General features: G+C 37.4%; 1 protein-coding gene across 13 annotated transcripts in view; it reads right to left on the bottom strand.

Moving 5' to 3' along the window:
- Positions 1-18,073, bottom strand: part of CLEC7A (C-type lectin domain containing 7A) — a 33,052-nt gene extending 14,979 nt beyond the window's left edge. For 7 of the 13 annotated variants that reach the window (XR_006059441.1, XR_006059442.1, XR_006059440.1 and 4 more), the window contains exons 1-6: positions 17,883-18,073; positions 15,662-15,760; positions 14,316-14,450; positions 13,047-13,198; positions 8,381-8,499; positions 3,978-4,130 (exon numbers count right to left, since the gene is read on the bottom strand). Coding sequence is in view for 5 of the 13 variants with exons in the window: in XM_042247546.2 (XP_042103480.1) it covers positions 3,998-4,130; positions 8,381-8,499; positions 13,047-13,198; positions 14,316-14,450; positions 15,662-15,760; positions 17,883-17,985 (741 nt within the window). In the remaining 8 variants the exon portion in view is untranslated. The other 6 variants (XM_042247546.2, XM_042247545.2, XM_042247549.2 and 3 more) reach the window with 6 other exon arrangements.
- Between the last annotated feature and the right edge of the window lie 2,700 nt (positions 18,074-20,773).

Raw genomic sequence — 20,773 nt, 5'->3', positions numbered from 1 at the left:
TTTACTGGAAGTCAGAAATTTTAGGTCTATTACTACCTATGACTTTAGAAAAACAGGTAACCTTTTTTTTTTTTTTTTGGCCTAAATTTGCTAAATTTACTAAGAAGTTTGGTTTAGATAATATCCAAATTATTTTCCCAAATAAGTACAATAGAATTACATTATTCTACCAATGCTTTTCTGTATTTGGGGGAAATAACTTGGTTAAATCAAACATACTAAATGCAGAGGAGAGTGGAAGACAATTGGGCTGGGACAGCCAGGAAACATATCTCGTGAATTCATTATGTGTCTCCAGCTGTGTATTGTTCATCAAGTTATTTTAAATTGAGCAAATCTAAAGAGACCTTTCCCTTGCATAATGCCCTGTAAGAAGCAGAAAATCAAAAATTATTTGGCCATTTGCATTGGACAAATGTAAATATTAGAAAATGTTACAAAAGAAAAGACACTAAAAAAAAATGGAAGGGAGAGGTAAGTGAAGCTACATATGAAAATCAAGCAAGAAGACAGAATATCAGAAATAGTTGCAGCTGAGATGTTACAATTTAGGAGATGCTGATAATTATGATTCTAATGAAATAGTCATTAGAATTATTTCCTGAACTTCAGTTATTCAAAGGCTTCACTGGTGACTCAGACAGTAAAGAATCTGCCTGCAATGCAGGAGGCCCAGGTTCAATTCTTGGGTTGGGAAGATCCCCCTGAAGAAGGGAATGGCAATCTACTCAAGTAGTCTTGCCTGGAGAATTCCACTGACAGAGGAGCCTGGTGGGCTACAGTCCATAGGGTTGCAAAGAGTTAGATATGACTAAGTGACTAACACAAATTAGTTATTCAAGGAGATCCTTAATAATTTTACCAAAGAACCTACATTAACATTTTTACTACTTGTCCTTAAATGCTTAATATTTTTCAGCCATGACAAAGATTCTTACTTCATTGTAGGTTCTATTCTCAGATTCTGAGGCACAACAGTGGAAAACAAAACTCTGTACTTTTAGAGCCTACGTTATATGGAGGAAGTCAGATGCTATACAAGAAAGATACTAAGTAAGTAAACTGTAGAATATATTACACTATGATTAGAGTTATGGAAAAATACAGAAAGTGAGGAAGATTAAGAACATACAGGGACTTCTCTGGTGTTCCAGTGGCTGAAACCATGTGCTTCCAATGCAGGGGATCTGGGTCCCATTCCTGGTCAGTTTCCCACATGCCTCAGTGAAGACTTGAGAGCCACAACTAAGACCCAGCAGAGCCAAAATAAATAAATGTTAAAAAGAAAATAGAATGTATCAGAAAGGAGTTGGAAACTTTCAAGAAGGTAGTGAGAATCATCCTCATTGAAAGAATCCGCAGAAATCTAGGGTAAGAATAGCTCAGGTAAAGGGACCAGGAATCTCAAAAGCCCCGAGAGGCAAGCATGCTGGCTGTGACTGAGTAACTGTAAGGAAACCATTGTCATAAAGCGAATGAGTGATGAGAAGAGACCCTCGGCTTGAAGGAATAAAACTTTTTAGAGTAATACTCAGCTATTTTTATTTAATATTTTTGATGCATTAAATATTCAGTCTCTGGGTAAAAATAAAATCTATATATAAGACAAAAGACATAAGAAGACATGGACACCTAAGCTCAATAAAGATTTAATAGCAAAGAACATCAGATTATTCTTGCCTGGAGAATTCCATGGACAGAGGAGTCTGTCAGACTTCAGTCCATGGGGTTGCAAAAAATCAGATATGACTGAGAGACTAACACCCTCCTTTCAATCAAGATTATGGCATCCTATACTGGCCAGCAATTGTCTTGGTCAATACACAAAAGGTCTTTAGTTTTTTGGTTAGATTTTTTTCTTTTTTTTTAACTCAGATATGTTGGAAGTCAAGGAGAGTTTTAGTAGAGGGCTGGTATGACTTGTTTAAACTGAAACTCCAATATTTTGGCCACCTGATATGAAGAGCCCACTTATTAGAAAACATCCCTGCTGGGAAAGATTGCAGGCAAAAAAAAAAGGATGATTGGATGGCATCACTAACTCAATGGACATGAGTTTGAGCAAATTCTGGGAGATGGTGAAGGAGAGGGAGGCCAGGCGTGCTGCAGTCTATGGGATCGCGAAGAGTCAGACACAACTTAGCGACTGAACAACTGCTTTGTAGGTGCTAGAAGACTACTTTGAAAATTATTGCAATAACTCAGGCAAGAGGAGATGGTGATCCTTGAAGAGGTAAGTGTTTTCTGTAGCATGATCATTCCTCATCTTGAATTACCCTTGAGACATAAGGTCTACTAGCTGCCCTTTTCACTTTTCTGTCACTTAGAAAAGCATAGATGTTTTCTGTTCATTCTCATGCACGATTCCACATTGGCTGTAATAGTAACAAGGAATGTAAGGCATATTTTAGACAGCCTAGTTCTTGTTAAAATGATGCTTTCAGTTTTCACTTATAGGTTATTGTTGCCTAGCCCGTCTGTTCTAGATAAGTACAGCTGAACATTCAGCATCCAAAACTGTTTTCTCTGATTATCGTGATTTCTTCAACTCATGCGCTCCATTTTAAGGACACAGGAGAAAAAATTAAACCAAAAACAAAATTAAAATACATGGCATCTTTTCAAAGTCCCACTTTATGCCTTAATTTAACTCAGCTTCAATAACCTTTTCATTTTCACATTTCTTTCCAGATAGTGACAACCCCAGTTAGTGTATTAGAAAAGTAATAGTCACTTTGCAAAAATTTTTTCTCTTTCTCTTAGATTTTTAAATATTTAAGATCTACAATTTATTCTTCAGCACAAAACTACCTACTATACTACTTCCTCCCCAGTGCCAAATTCATCGTCATTTTGGGGGAAAAGGCAAATAATAATAGTGTTAATTATACATGGCACATAATTTAAATGCCAAAGATTCTTTAATTAACATTTTTATTAAAGTGAAATCCCATAACAGTAATGGTTTTAAACTGAAAAATTCAGTGAACTTGACACAGTTTCTGTTCACATATTAATGAACACTAGACTATCTCTCTAGTAATTATGGAAATCCCCACTGGAAATATAAATAACACCAATGGGAAAGTTTAAAAGAAAATAAGAGACAAATCATCATATGAGGAAACTTATTTATGTTCCAATAATACTTTTTACAGTAATTTCTGAGGAATTGCTGAAAACTGCAAAATAGTCATCATAAAAATAATAAAATGTTTTGCATTACAAAATGTTAATACCTTACCAATAGGACAGGTTACTTTTTTATATTTATTAATCAGATCTTTTTTTGATTGATAGTATTTAAAAAGAGAAATCTTTCTTACCAAAGCAGATTCCCTACAATTTCACATTATACAAGATTCTCTTAGAGATATGGCAGACATGTTATCTTTGTTATTGAATTAAGGAAAAAAAGATGAAACTAATGGTTTTTATGATGCTTTTGGTCATAATCATGACCATAGAGATGAATAAAATAATAAAATGGCTCTGATTTTAATAAAGCTTTTTTTCCATTTTTTCATTTAGCTATTCAAAATATACTTCTATCTGTGTCTGATACACTGCTAAAAGTGGGAGAATAAGTAGTGGAATCACATCACATGATCTCCAGTAGCACTTTTTAGGACAAAATACAACTCTGGTATAGTCAGATAGTAAAACCTCCTGAAACACCAAGAATTCACAGCTAATCCCAGATAAACAGAATGGCAGAATGAAAATTCTACCATTGATAGAATAAAAATTCAAGGTCAGGTGTTCTGACTCCATTTCTAGGACTCTAATAATTAGAACACAATACTGATTACCGGATAGACTTGGGGGGTATGGAAATCACAGCCAGCCTTCCATCCTGTTTCTCAGCTAAGACTGAAGTTGGCTGAGCTCTCTTGATATTTTTTTCAGCAATTATTTTGACCTCAAATATGTCTCTTTTCTGTTTGGATTTATACCCTCCTTAGTATCTTACATACATCTCTCTGCTCCTCCACCATTATATTGACAGCTTCTTCTCACAAATACTGTATGAATGCATACTACAAAGTTGGTCGTAAATGTCTGACACATGGATCCATGCACAGTTGTGAGATGAGTCTTTTTCAGTAACTGTACTTCTGATTTGAAACCTGTTGAAATAAAATGCAATGTGATAATTAGTACAAGCATAGGGAATACTATTAATATCTACTGTCTCCACATACTGGCATAGTTGGTAAGGATATTGGTGAAAAAGAGTTTCCGAAGTGCGTATTATTGAAACAAAAAGAATTTAAATTCAAATTTTCCAAATGGTAGCGTAACAACCTTCACTATTAAGGCATAAAAAGGACTCAAATTTTTTTTAAGAAATACTACTGGTTGAAAATAAAATTAAATACAACTCTGACAAAAAAGAAAAATCATTTAATACTTTATAATATTAAATTATAATACATAATAATTGTTTACTTATCTTTCAACATTTTACCTAGAGGTATACTTATTACTTACTTCTTGGAAGGAAAGTTATAACCAACCTAGACAGTATATTCAAAAGCAGAGACATTACTTTGCCAACTAAGGTCCGTCTAGTCAAGGCTATGGTTTTTCCAGTGGTCATGCATGGATGTGAGAGTTGGACTGTGAAGAACGCTAAACACCGAAGAATTGATGCTTTTGAACTGTGGTGTTGGAGAAGACTCTTGAGAGTCCCTTGGACTGCAAGGAGATCCAACCAGTCCATTCTAAAGGAGATCAATCCTGGGTGTTCTTTGGAAGGAATGATGCTAAAGCTGAAACTCCAGTATTTTGGCCACCTCATGCGAAGAGTTGACTCATTGGAAAAGACTCTGGTGCTGGGAGGGATTGGGGGCGGAAGGAGAAGGGGATGACAGAGGATGAGATGGCTGGATGGCATCACCGACTCAATGGACATGAGTTTGAGTGAACTCCGGGAGTTGGTGATGGACAGGGAGGCCTGGCGTGCTTCAATTTATGGGGTCGCAAAGAGTCCGACACGACTGAGCGACTGAACTGAACTGATACTTACTAAATAAAGTAGCAGTTTAGTAAAATATTATTGGGAATATTTAGTGAGTAGACCAAGTAGAAGAGTTCTTGCTAACAGTGACTGAGAACTAAGTGAAGAATCGCAGATATCAAGACCATTGAAAAGCAATTCGAACAACTTTCTATATTTTAAAAAATATTTATTATTTTATTTATTTGGCTTCTCTGAGTCTTAGTTGTGGCATACAGTATCTTTGGTTGCAACATGTGAAGTCTTAGTTGAGACATATCTAGTTCTCTGACCAGGAACTGAACCTGGGCCTCCTGCACTGGGAATGTAGAGTCTTAGCTACTGGACCACCAGAAAAGTCCCAAACAACCCTATATTTTTTAATGCATCCTAAAGGTTGTATTGTATTCCAATATAATGATAGACAATGAGAATTGGCCTTCCCTGGTGGCTGAGAGGGCAAAGTGTCTGCCCACAATGCAGGAGACCTGGGTTTGATCCCTGGGTTGAGAAGATCCTCTGGAGATGGAAATGTCAACCCACTTCAGTACTCTTGCCTGGAAAATGCCATGAAAGGAAGAACCTGGTAGGCCACAGTTCCTGGGATTGCAAACAGTCCTGAACGACTAAGGAACTTCACTTATGAGAATTGCCATAAATAAACAGAAGCATGGCTCTGTTCTATTGCCCTTACTTTCCTAAAGGAGGAGTGTTAGTTATTTAGTCAAGCTCAAAGGGCGTTACTGAGCCTCAATGTAAAAGCTAAGGTCTGGTACTCTTCATCCCGTACATCTGTCTCTTCTTGGTCCTGAGAATGGAGGATTGAGAGAATTCTTCTGTTGAAATAATTAGGCCAAGGTCATGAAACAGCTTTGATCCAGCCTCAGGGAGAATTCTGGCCAATGTTCTTCTCCAAAATATCTTTTTGACATCTAAGAGATTTTGGAGAATGTACAGAGCCAGATTAAAATGACTGTCACCGATGAATAGTTACACATCAAAATGTTAGTTTGGACCTACGACTTCAGGGAGTCCACTAGTCAGTTTTTAAAATGGCAAACAAAAACTCAACACAAACAAGTGCTACAGAAAAATAAGATCTATATTTTGTCAAGATCGTTCATTAATAAATTCAATGTGCTTGGCCAAAATGAGATAGTTCAGTGGTATAAAATCAAAGTGTGATCATACTCAGCAGTTTGTACTATTCACACCCAATAGTGGCTTGCCAGAAGCAAATGAAAAGCCACTCTGTAAAATTCAAATTAATTCTACAAAAGTTTAAGATATGTTAAGTGCATTAACAACAACAACAACAACAAAACAATTCAGGCATAGACGAAAACAAATAAATAAATGAATAAAAATTAGAGGAAAAATGCGACTTCCCCAGTGGTCCAGTGGCTAAGCCTCCACGCTCTCAATACAAGGAGCCCAGGTTTGATTCCTGTTTGAGAAACTAGACCCCACATGCTGCAACTAAGTGTTCGCATGCATATACAAACAGAACCCTCATGTCACAACAAAGACCCCACCCAATCAAATAAATAAATGTTTTTAATTAGAAGAAAAAGATAACAGAAACAGATACACATGAGTATAAAACACTAGGTTATCAAACATAAATATTAAAGCAACTATACAGAGTATTCTAGGAGTTAAAAGACAATATTGAGAATGTTTTGGAAAAGCTAAGAATTATAAATTGCAACTGGATGGATGTGAGAAATTATAAAACTTAAAAATTCATTAAACAAAGCTAAAAGCTTAATTAGGGCTTTTAACAGCAGTTTAACTGAAGAAGAAGAAAAAGAACAAAACTGAAAGAGGTATGACAGCTAAATAGGTTAAAGAAAAAAGACAAAACTATAGGAAAAAGTAAATGAGACATATAGGATATTGTGAATGGGTCTATAATACATTTAATTGGAATTATAGAAGAAGGGTAGAAAGTCAGGAAAGAGCAACATTTGAAGCAAGTATGGCTGAAAACTTTAAAGCTGAAAAAAGACATAAAACATATTGCTTTCAAATAAATGACCTTTCAAAAACAACAATAAAAAAAGAAAACATTATAATAATATCTTTGAATGCCTGAGAGAAAAAGGTTACAGATTTCTAATTTTATACTCAAAATATTTTTTTAGAAAAGTTGAAATAAAGAGTTTTAGACAAGCACAGAGAATTCAACTGTAAAACTTCAACTCTAAAGGAAATACGAAAATGTATTCTTCAGATTTAAAAAAAATGATGCAAAATGGAAGGTAGGAGAGGCAGAGAGGAATAAAAAGCAATGAAAACCATGAATCTGTGGGGAAAATCTAATAAAATGCATAGATCTCTATTGTTTTCTAGGGCTATCTTTTTACTGACTCCGAGATGCCATCAATTGTTGGTTGGTTGCCATTTATTTAATTTAATACTGTGAAATAAATGCATCTGAAATGAGAATTTAGCAGAAAACCTAGCAGAAGCTGGAAAACAAAGGACTATTTTGGTGCAGGATTAAATGAAAAATAAAACTGCCAAACAGAAAAAAGGGTAACAAATGAAATGTGCATTTCTCAATCTTGCCACCAGGTGGAGCATTGTGGCCAGTATTAGTCACTCAGTCGTGTCCCATACCGCGGACTGTAGCCCACCAGGATCCTCTGTCCACGGAATTTCCCAAGCAAGAATACTGGAGTGGGTTGCCATTTCCTTCTGCAGGGGAGCTTCCACACCCAGGGATCGAACCCGGGTCTCCTGCACTGCATGTAGGTTCTTTACCATCTGAGCCACCAGGGAAGGTGGAAGGTGGGAGGAGAAAATTATGTCCCCAGGATGTTGAATCACAAGCTGCTTATGCATACAATTTCTCTATCTGAACCCATGATAAAAAGCATGTGCCAGACACTGTGCCAAGTGATTTTACTTTTATCTCAAAATCTTTAGAGGTGGGAATTATTTTTATTCTCCTTTACAGATTTGGAAAGGGGGGCATAGATAAGATTAAGCAACTTATCGAGTTCCACACAGTGAAAGGACCAGACTTAGGCTGAAAACTGACTTCAAAGCCCTGCTCTTAAGCACAGATTTACAATGAGTGAGCGCTCCTTCCTGGGAATCTTCAAACACATGCCTTCTTGGTAAGAAAGCTGAGGGACCACTTGTGTTGATATCTTGAAGTGACCACTCAGCACTTTTTGACCTGTAAGTCCTCCTCTATCCTCTTGTTTTACTTTTTTTTTTTTTTTCCTGGCTCGGTGTCTCTTCCCATCACTGTGTCTCTTTTTCTCTCTCTTCCTTATTACGGCCAACAGATTGGATCCTTAACTGTGTGACATGCTCTTACCTCTCTGAGAGAAGGTATGAAGCTTTGTCTCTCCGGATACTTACAGGTTAGACAACAAGGTGGAGCCATCCTCCCAGAGCCATGGTTCTTCTGTCCGACGGCGAGAAAGCCCTATCCAAAATGAATGATCAGGCTGGGAAGACACTCGCCTTGATATAAACTCCTGTAAGGAAACATAGATACAAGTCAAGGAGAGAGAAAGAGAGACAGTGAAGGACAGAGATGATAGACAGAGAAGATACAGAGAAAGACTGTTAGGAGATTTTGAGAGACAGAGATTGAATCACCTTGATGGAGGATGCGTGCATATACTGGCATCAGCCTAGATAGACGTGCCAATTCTTGAATGCCAGTCACTGTCTCAAAAAGCATATCTCATTTTTTCAGAGTCCTTATCGTTTAGTTTTCCAACAAAGAATAGATCCTTCTTTTACGTATAGCTGTCCAGCTTTCCCAGAATGACTTATTGAAAAGATTGTCTTTTCTGCATTGTATATTCTTGGCTCTTTTGTCATAGATTAGGTGACTATAGGTGCATGGGTTTACTTCTGGGCTTTTATCCTATTCCATTGATCTATATTTCTACTTTGGTGCCAGCACCATACTATCTTCATGACTGTATAGTCTGAAGTCAGGAAGCCTGATTCCTCCTGCTCTGTTTTTTCTCCTCAAGATTGCTTTGGCTATTTGGAGTCTTTTGTATTTCCATGAGAAGGGCTTCCCTGGTGGCTCAGATGGTTAAGCGTCTGCCTACAATATGGGAGACCTGGGTTCGATCCCCGGGTCGGGAAGATCACCTGGAGAAGGAAATGGCAATCCACTCCAGTACTATTGCCTGGAAAATCCCATGGACAGAGGAGCCTGGTGGGCTACAGCCCATGGGGTCTCAAAGAGTCGGACACGACTGATTCCATTGATCTATATTTCTACTTTGGTGCCAGCACCATACTATCTTCATGACTGTATAGTCCGAAGTCAGGAAGCCTGATTCCTCCTGCTCTGTTTTTTCTCAAGATTGCTTTGGCTAGTTGGAGTCTTTTTGTATTTCCATACAAATTGAAAAAATATTCTAATTTTGTGAAAAATGCCATTTGTAATTTAATAGGAAAATTTCATTGAATCTGTAGATTGTGTTGGGTAGTATAGTTATGTTCACAGTACTAGTCTTCCAACTCAAGAACATGGTGTGTCTTTCCATCTGTTTGTGTCATCTTTGATTTCTTTCATCAGTATCTTATAGTTTTCTGAGTATGGGTTTTTTGCCTCCATCAGTTCAGTTCAGTTCAGTTGCTCAGTCGTGTCCGACTCTTTGTGACCTCATGGACTGCAGCACGCGAGGCCTCCCTGTGCATCACCAACTCCCGGAGTTCACTCAGACTCACGTCCATCGAGTCAGTGATGCCATCTATCCATCTCATCCTCTGTTATTCCCTTCTCTTCCTGCCTTCAATCTTTCCCAACATCAGGGTCTTTTCAAATGACTCAGCTCTTCGCATCAGGTGGCCAAAGTATTGGAGTTTCAGCTTCGACACCAGTCCTTCCAGTGAACACCCAGGACTGATTTCCTGTAGGATGGACTGGTTGGATCTCCTTGTAGTCCAAGGGACTCTCAAGAGTCTTCTCCAACACCACAGTTCAAAAGCATCAATTCTTCTGCACTTTCTTTGCCTCCATAAGTTAGGTTTATTCTGAGGTATTATCCTTTCTATTGCAATGGTAAGTGACATTAGAACACTCCCTAACTCTATACATAAAAATAAACTCAAAATGGATTAAAAACCTAAATGTAAGGCTGAACACTGTAAATCTTAGAAAGAAGCATAGGCAGAGCACTCTTTGACATAAATAGCAGCAGGATTTTTTTGGACTCACCCTTCTAGAGTAATGAAAATAAAAACTATGAAAACAGATAACAAATGAGACCTAATTAAACTTAAAGCTTTTGTACCACAAAGGAAGCCACAAGCAAAACAAAAAGATAGTCCTTAGAATGGGAGAAAATATTTGCAAACAAAACAACTGACAAGGGATTGATCTTCAAAATATACAAACAGCTCATGCAACTCAGTATCAAAACAACAGACAACAAAATAAAATGGGCATAAGACCTAGAGAGACATCTCTCCAAAGACGACATACAAATGGCCAACAAATCCATGTAAAGATGGTCAACATCACTAACTATTAGAGGAATGCAATTCAGAACACAACGAAGCGTCACCAGTCAGAGGTGACACCAGTCAGAAAGGGCCATCATCAAAAAACTACAAACAATAAATTCTAGAGAGGTTGTGGAGAGAATGGAACCCTCCTACACTATTGGTAGGAATGTAAATTGGTACAGCCACTATGGAGAACAGTATGGAAGTTTCTCAAAACACTAGAACTACCATATGACCCAGCAACACCAATGCTGGACATACACTCAGAAAAAACAGTGATTCAAAATGACACATGCGCCTCAGTGTTCATTGCAGCACTATTTGGGATAGCCAGGACATCGTTGCAACCTAAATTTCCATCAACAGAGAAATGGATAAAGAAGATTGGTACATAAAAACAACAGAATGTCACTCAGCTAAAAAGATGAATGAAATAATGCTATTGGCAGAGACATGGATGGACTTAGAGACGGACTGTCATACACCATGAAGTAAGTCAGAAAGAGATAAATATCATGTAATGTTGCTTATATGGGGAATCTGGGAAAAGTGATACAGATGAACTTATGTGCAAAGAAGAAATAGAGACACAGACATAGAGGACACATTTAAGAACACCAAGGCGGAAAGGAGAGAGGGATGAATTGGGAGATTGGGATTGATATATAAATATATACTTATGCACAATGCTCGTGCTCAGTCACCCGGTTGTGTCCGACTCTTTGCCACCCTTTGGACTGTAGCTTGCTGAGCTCCTCAGTCCATGGGATTCTCCAGGCACAAATACTGGAGTGGGTTGCCATGCCCTTCTCCAGGGGATCTTCCCGACCCAGGGAACCCAGGTCTCCTGCATCTTCGGCATCACAGGCAGATTCTTTACCACTGAGCCACCAGGGGAATCCCATACATACACGCCTATGTATAAAAGAGATAACTAATGAGAACCTACCGTAGAGCACAGGGAACTCTACTCAACCGTCTGTGGTGATCTAAATGGGAAGGAAATCTTAATAAAAGGGGACTCAGTTTGTTTTATAGCAGAAACTAACACAGCATCCTAAAGCAACTATAATCCAATAAAATTTACTATAAATAAATAAATAAATACTTGATGTCAAAATTGTGCTTCCTGCATTCAATCTACCAGAATAAATCCAAGAACGACAGAGTCTGCAGGCCGTGTTCATGGATGACAGGCTACTATCATCTCCACAATTTTAACTGAAAATATAAGTTTATATAGCCTTTGTCAAGAAATGCTTCGCAGAGTTAGATGACTAGGTTAAAACAGTTTGGTTCCACTGCACATTTTGTGAATAAGTAATCTACAGGTTAATGATCATATTTGAATTATTGAAAAATATAACTCAACAAAGTGGCAATTATAGGAAAGTCTAAAAGCCAGACAGACTTCCAGTCCCATGCCCCCCCCCCTTTTTTTTTTGCCATACATCTACTTCCATTAATTTTTATGTCAACTGCAACTGTGGGGAAAACAAAACAGAAACACAAAAATTGCGAGTAGTAAAAGTAAGTATAGAAGTTGTAGGCTGTTCAGGTTTATAACGTAGAATATTCCCTGACTATTAACTCCTCCTCATAGCTCATCTGAGTTCTATCCTTCAGGCAAGATGCACTGCAAGTTGCTCTTTTTCTGTGCAATTTTTACGTCTACAGGAATTTCTCTCTCTGAATTTCTATGGCATTTGGTGCCAATACAAGATATTTAACTTATAACAGCTGTTGAGTCGTTTCTATTTTCTTAAAAATTATTTGAGCATGGCTAGAAGTTTACTTTTAAACCTCTTGTCTTTCCTAGTATCTTGCAAGGAATAAATTATTTATAAGTGTATATTATCATAGCTTGATAATTATGGCGATAAGGGGAAGAACCTTCTATTTCACTGTACCACAAGGAGTTCAGGACTGGCAACGCATGTACACCTGTGGTGGATTCATGTCAATGTATGGCAAAACCAATAATCCACTCCAGTACTATTGCCTGGAGAATCCCATGGACAGAGGAGCCTGGTAGGCTACAGTCTATGGGGTCGCAAAGAGTCGGACACAACTCAGCGACTTCAGTCAGTCAGTCAGTCATGGCAAAACCAACACAGTATCGTAAAGTAAAATAATAATAATAATAATAATAAATAAATGAATAAAACCTAAAATCCAAACCCACAAAAATGAGAGTGGCTTGATTATTAGAGTCAACTTGGAGTTGTGTTTAAAGGATTTATTTTAAAGTGTAATGTACTGGAGTGGGTTGTCATTTCCTTCCCAACCCAGAGATTGAATCTGGGTCTCCTGCACTGCAGGTGAATTCTTTGTCAACTGAGCTAGCAGGAAAATCCAAAATGTGTTCATATTTTAATTAATTAAAAAGAAAAGCTTGTATTATATACTTTACTCAATATATGCCATTACTATAATTATAGAGAATATGTAAAATTACTTTCTGTTAGGGAAAATAGTTATCTGGAACCTACCTCTACTTTTCTGCTCAGTATAGATCACAGATATTATAACCAAAATCTACACTTACCAACTCTTTTGAGCTGTCTATCTTCAGGAGATTAGAGCCCAGTTGAAAGCATCGTCTTTTACTTCCATCCCAGGAATCTAATAGTGTGTTAAATAGATAACAGCTATCCTCACGTGTGATCCAGTTAGGGGGACAAGCGCTAGAGAAAACTCCTGGAAATAAAAGATAAATACAATGAGGTTCATACTATGAATGGTACTTCAGTACAGGTACCATTCATCCTAAGGACATAAAAATCAATAAACTGCCATGAATATATTTCATTTTCAATTCAAATTATACAGATATGACTTTACAGAAGGGATCATACTAAACCCCTTATTCATCTACCGATAAAAAATAACTGAGTGACTACAGTGTTTTAGACTATCAACTCTCCTTTCTTTCTTGTCTTGTCTTCCATGCCTTTACAGTTAGCTCAGAACTCCTTTTCTCCATGATAACTCTCAAAATAAATCAATGCAATATCAGTCACTGAGATATACAATCATTTCATGTTGACTTATTTTACAAGTGTGACATCTATTTCAGAATGCAATTCATCATATAAGAAAAGTATAAGAGCACTCATTCACATTACAGAGTAATGTGATAAAGACAGTGAAGAGGTATGTGTTCCGAGATGGAAAATTGAAGTCCAAATTTTGGGATTAAAGTCTACTGTATACAAAATGGTAATTAAATCGATTAATTTGTATGATTAAAGAAAAATAAACTTAACTGGTTTTCAGAAACATATTTATTAGGTTTATAGATATTAAACATACCAATGAACCTTTAAATTCTTAGCAACACTTTCCCTTCTTTCCTTTTTCTATTCTTTTTTTTTTTTTTCACCTTTTCTGGTGTCCTATTTCCTATTTTAACTATATCACTTTAAAATGTCTTTTCCCTATCGTGTGAGAACCCATTCTGTTCCTTCAAATCAAATTACACAAACCTCTAAAATCTTAAATATGTGAAAAATTAGTGATTTGAAAAAAATCCAACTAAGTTGGAGATTCAACTAAGTTCATAAGGTATTTATGCTATCACTTTGCAATCTGGATCTCCTGCATTGCAGGCAGATACTTTATTATGTGAGCCCCTAGGGAAGCCCTTGTATATTACAGAGGACTTATTTTACTGAGATAATATTGCTGTGGGCTTTATTTGAATGTAGCATCACCACATATAAAAGTACTTTCTTCATCCCCTGCTCCAAGCCTTAGCATCAAAAGTTAACCCTTCTGAATCAAGGATCTTATTAATCCTTAACTCTGCCCTTGCCTGTGGTCGTGAGAGCCTTGGTAGGTATCACACTATCTTCTAAAGATGATTGTGTGGGTTGACTCTGGTTGTCTTTATTTCTTGATGGAAAGCTGTCACTCTTCAACAGTTCAACTGAACTGGATCTCCAAATACCTTCATATACCAACAACAATAGTAATGACAGAAGAAAAAAAAAGTCATTTTTACTACGTTTGAGAATTAAAATCCATAAACCTACATTTTTGTTGGAATATAAAGGGATGTATTCTTGATTAGTGAGAAACAGATAACACATTGCTGATGGAGAGGCAGAGATAGATGGTAGATAGATGATAGCTTGAATAGATGGAAAAAGAAATAACTTCCATAAAGAAGATTTAATACAAAAGATAAAAATGAAGTAGATAGGAGGATGGGGGAAAGGAAGAGGCAAGTGGAATATAGTCCTTAAGTACCACGATGGATTTGAAACAGTAATAAATCTTCTTTATTATATTATTTTAAAAATGAGAGTTCCTTGAGAATCTGCCAGGTGCCTATATCATAGAATGTATTCAATAAACACATGACTATTTAAGAAATCTTTCATACTTTCATATGCCCTTCTCAAAGGCACAATAATACTTTATCCAAAATGGAATTCATGAACAATAAAATCTAAGGAAACGTATTCATCTATTACAAAATAACTACTCAGAATTTCATAAGTGCTTTGAGTATTTCCTGATATTATCCAAAGGAGTTTAAAGATCAGGTGTAAAACAATTTCCTTAAATCATGAGATGCAAAAAATGGCTTAAATTCTTTAGGGAATTTATCTCTTAGGAAAATAAGCACCAATTGCACGTCCCTCACCTCCACTGGTTTCTTTTCATTAATTTATCCTAGGAATTCCACAGCTTTGAAACCAGCTATGCAAGGAGATCTTATAGATAAGAGTATGAGTTATCAAGACAGATCGCCTGCATTTCTAATCATGGTCCTAATGTTAACTAGTTTATGACCCTAGAAATAAAGTTAGAACTCATAACATCAATTCAAAGGGTAGGTATTCAGATCCAGTTAGATTATGTTATACTGTTAAAAGAGTGCCTGGGGGACTTTCCTGGTAGTCCAGTGGTTAAGACTTCACTTTACCGTGTAGAGGGTATGAGTTCTATCCCTTGTCTGGGAACTAAGATCCCACAGGCCTTAGGGCCAAAAAACCAAAACATAAAACAGAAGTAACATTATAATAAATTGAATAAAGAAGTTAAAAATGGTCCACATTAAAAAAATAAAAAACTTTCCTTAAAAGTATGCCTGAAACATTATAAATGCTTATTAAATGTCTGTTGCTGTTCATCTTCCCCACCAATACTTACCCAAGGTACTCAGGACCACAGTTATCACCAGCAGCACTGAGCATACAATGCCCAGAGTCACAGCAATCAGACGCCAACGAGAGGATGCAGCACAAAGCCCTAGAAAGCCAAAGGGAGCAGAAAGGGAATCAAGAAACAGGATGGTAAATCAACTGAGCATGCCAGTTTGCAGTTCATCCAAATCTGATACCCAGATAACCTACTCATCTAGGGTTAGTCTGAATTTTCCTCCCTCTTTGGTGTACCTCTTCTGGGTCAGCAACTGTACTTTGAGCACAGTGCCTTGAGAGCTATGCACTCCTAATTTCAGCTCCACATTGATATCTTTAGGTCTTGACATTACCAGGATTCCCATCCAATCTTAGAAGAGACAGCTTAATGCAGCAGATATAACACTGGGTAGGAAGGGTAATCTTCCTCTTTCGCTTATTTCTTGTCTGTCACTGGGCAAATTACTTCCTCCATTTTTCCATTTCTCTTTGTGAACAATTAGGGTAATGATGCATCGAAGAGTGATTGTGAGGATCAACACAAGTAAAAGCACCTGGTTTAGAGACTACTAGCACATTATAGGCAACTCACAGTTTGTCCACACACACCTATAAACACACACACCTTCCTATCTCTTGCTTAACCATGTTTTTCCATTCTTCCCCAAAAGGTTGCCCAAGAAAACAAAACTGTGTGACAAGAGGAAAATAATTGCGCAATGGGAATGACCAGAAAGCAGAAGAGAGCAGATGTTGATGTCAAAACCTGTGAATAATCTCTTTCTTGATAACAGGAAACTCACTTTATATTAATATCACCACATCAAGACCGAGAATCAGCAATAGGAGCATGTCAGAAAACTGTCAAATAGAAGACTCATGGAGGAGATTAAATTGCTCACTCAGTGAAGAGAGAAATGTTTTAACGCCCTTCTTTAGATTTCACTTTTTTTACATAATGTCTAAGATTCATGTCCTGATAATGGAATCTTTTATCTAACTCATATATATTTCTTCACTGTTATACAAAAACCTTTTTGTTTAAAAATTTTTTTCCAAATCAATCTCATGATAAATATAAAAAAAATCATATTTGGGATTCTAAACCATATGACTTCTTTTATTTTGAATTAAACTTTTCATTTTGTATTGGAGTATGGCTTCCCTGGTGGCTCAGTGGTAAGTAGTCTGCCTGTAATGCAGGAACCATGGGAGGCATGAGTTCGATCTCTGGGTGGGGATTATTCTTGTCTGGGAAATCCCATGGACAGAGGAGCTTGGTGGGCTACAGTCCATGAGGTTGCAAAGACTCAAATACCACTGAGTGACTAAGCACAAAAAAATGAAGTATACTGAAATATAGTCAAATAACAATGTTGCAATATTTCATGTGGACAGCAAAGAGACTCAGCGATACCTACACATATATCCACTCTCCCTTGAACTCCCTCCAGTCCAGGCTTCCACATAACGTTGAACAGAGTTCCCTGTGCTATACAGTAGGTTCTTATTATCTAAACCCTGATTTCTGACCTCCCTTTGGCCTTTTCCACAAAATCCTGTTGTTTTTCTTGTCTTCTTTCTTTTCTTTTCTAACTCCAATATCCTGATGTTGTCCATCTGCACTTCTTTAGGTTTCCTTAACCTTCATTCTACAATTTGCTCTTTTCTGTCAAACAAGTCACTCTTATTGAAATTCCTTCATCTTTGCATTTCATCACATGTATCACCAACTCCTTACTTTTGAAGTGTCTGTCTCTACAGAACAGAGAAAGTGTGAGTATTTTTTCTATCATCATAATAATTAACTTCAGTGCAGTTGATCCTTGAACAACACAGGGTTTAAGGGCACTGGTCCTCCCCACACTATACCTTATAGTTGGCCCTCTATATCTACAGTTTCTCCATATCCACAGTTTGACATCCATGGATTCAACCAACTACAGATCGTCTAGTAGTGTGCTATTTAGTTTTGAAAAACATTCATGTATAAGCAGATCTGTGCAGTTCAAACCCGTGTTATCCAAAGATCAACTGTGCTAGTGATTAGCCATTGAATGGTTGCCCAGAGAACAGTCTTAGTCCTCATTCAAATTATCTTCAGTGACTTCTGAAAACCTTTAAAAATATATTAATAAAAGCCTGGAAAACCAGAAGTCTGTCCAGTTTTTTCCACTTCTAGTTTTAGTTATACGAGTGTGAATGTTGAAGTCAGAAAGAAAAAGATATACCTTTCTCTGAGACTACAGATCTCCTGGTGATGCTGCGAGAGCTGAAGTCTAATTGAGTATATCCATCTTCATCCAAATTTTCTACCGAAGATTGGTATTCCATTGTTCTACTGAGTTCCTGAATTGACACAGCATCTGAGAGCTTTCTTCTCTCTCCTAAGACAACTGCCTGTGGACAAAAGAGGATCTGTGAGTCAAGTCATGTGGGAGATGCATTTACTAGGCTTAAACAAGTTGAGCTAAAGTAGTCCAACCAGATACCCAAAAGCAGGAAATGAAAAACTGTACTGTGGTAATTTCCCATTGGTACCTTTAGATCCTGTTTCAGAGACTGATGACTCTTCAGAAAATTATAAGGTAGGACTTCCCTAGTGGCTCAGTGGTAAAGAATCCACCTGCCAATGCAGGAGACATGGGTTTGATCCCTGATCCAGGAAGATTCCACATGCTGAGGAGCAACCAAGCCCACCCATCATAACTGTTGAACCTGTGCTCTAGAGCCTGTGCTCGGCCACAAGAGAAGCCACTGCAATGAGAAGCCCGCACACAGCAACTAGAGAGTTGTCTCTGCTCTCTGCAACTAGAGAAAAGTCTGTGCAGCCATGAAGACCCAGTGTAGCTAAAAAAAAAAAAATTAAAATAAAATTTTAATTATTTTAAAAATTATAATGCAACACAATAGATAGATCTTTGTTTCAGATCAAACATAAGAAAAATAAACCAATTAATGTTTTATGCTGCTTTCACTATTCTCACATCTGAATTGGACATCATTAAAGGATTTGACCTATGTAAACCTAACTTATATGCAGAGGACAGCATGAGAAACGCTGGACTGGAAGAAACACAAGCTGGAATCAAGATTGCCAGGAGAAATATCAATAACCTCAGATATGCAGATGATACCACCCTTATGGCAGAAAGTGAAGAGGAACTAAAAAGCCTCTTGATGAAAGTGAAAGAGGAGAGTGAAAAAGTTGGCTTAAAACTCAACATTCAGAAAATGAAGATTATGGCATCTGGTCCCATCACTTCATGGGAAATAGATGGGGAAACAGTGGAAACAGTATCAGACTTTATTTTGGGGGGCTCCAAAATCACTACAGATGGTGACTGCAGCCATGAAATTAAAAGACATTTACTCCTTGGAAGAAAAGTTATGATCAACCTAGATAGCACATTCAAAAGCAGAGACATTACTTTGCCGACTAAAGTCTGTCTAGTCAAGACTATGGTTTTTCCAGTGGTCATGTATGGATGTGAGAGTTGGACTGTGAAGAAGGCTGAGCGCTGAAGAATTGATGCTTTTGAACTGTGGTGTTGGAGAAGACTCTTGAGAGTCCCTTGGAGATCCACGGGATCCAACCAGTCCATTCTGAAGGAGATCAGCCCTGGGATTTCTTTGGAGGGAATGATGCGAAAGCTGAAACTCCAGTACTTTGGCCACCTCATGCGAAGAACTGACTCATTAGAAAAGACTCTGATGCTGGGAGGGACTGGGGGCAGGAGGAGAAGGGGACGACAGAGGATGAGATGGCTGGATGGCATCACGGACTCGATAGACGTCAGTCTGAGTGAACTCCGGCAGTTGGTGATGGAGGGAGGCCTGGCGTGCTGCAGTTCATGGGGTTACAAAGAGTCGGACACAACTGAGCGAGTGAACTGAACTGAACTGAACTGAAACCTAAAACAATTTTAGTTCCTTGAGTTCACCAATACTGTGTTATAACCATTCATTCATTCATTCATGCACCGGCTCTATCAATAAACTTTTATCAGATGCCTATATTTTAAATTGACAGTAGCTGGGGGGGCAAAAGGATCAATGATACCTGTGAAGAAGCTCACTGAGTAATAGCGCAAACCCACAGATGGGTGTATGGAGGATGCTGTAAGGAGGTACATTGTTGTAACAACAGAGAGAGGAAGCAAATCTCTTCAGGGCTGGTCAGAGGTTAATGATACAAAGTAGAAAATTAGTTATTCAATAACGAGCTTAATACTATCCATTGCACATGTGTTCTTATACAATTTCAGTTTTCCAATAAGTCTAGGAAGTAGGCACCTATAAATTAGTACTATTTTCTTTTTTTAAAAGCATAGTTGATTTACAATGTTGTGTTAGTTTATCATTTACAACAACTCAGTTATATATATATATGATATGCATATAATATATATTATTTTTCATAATATTTTCCATTACGGTTTATTACAAGATATTGAATATACTTCCCTGATCTATACTGTCAGACCTTGATGTTTATTCTTCTTTTCAAAACTGAGCCATAGAAATTTTATGACGAAACTGAGACATAGAAATTTTAGTCCCTTGTATAGTTTTAAGAAGCTAATAAAAATATTGATGCAAGGAATCAAACCAAACTTTACTCTTACTGTAAAACTCATGATCTTTCCTGTTATGCTACACTGCCTCCTTCACCATTCTGTACACTTATATTGCAAGTGACAGCTTATGGAGAATTCAGGAAATGAAATATTGTGTTACATGCTTAATGTTTCCTCTTTTCCAATTTCCACAGAAATGCCCAAGTTAATGAGATATGGAAAACACTTGTCATTGCTAGAAACTAGAGAGGTACCATCTGTTCACAAGAGTTGGAAGCAGGCAGAAAGAAGCAGACATCTGGTTGTTATCAAAGATAAAGCCAGACTTCATTAAAGCAGTTGGGACATTAATTGTTTCAGTAGCACAGTTACAACAGAAAAGAGGGCCCAGAATAAACTGAACTCAACTTCCCCAAAACAGAAGACAAGAGACTTTTTAAAGGCTGGAGTGTGCTACGGAACAGGCTCTGAGGGTTAATCCATGTGACTAGACCATTTAGATTTGTTAATTGCTGCTTCTTCAGAAGAGAAACAGACTTCCC

This window comes from Ovis aries, chromosome 3 (genome assembly GCF_016772045.2).
Source record: "Ovis aries strain OAR_USU_Benz2616 breed Rambouillet chromosome 3, ARS-UI_Ramb_v3.0, whole genome shotgun sequence".
Taxonomy (NCBI): domain Eukaryota; kingdom Metazoa; phylum Chordata; class Mammalia; order Artiodactyla; family Bovidae; genus Ovis; species Ovis aries.
Note: the sequence above shows the minus strand (reverse complement) of the source record. Positions and strands in the feature narration are given on the sequence as shown.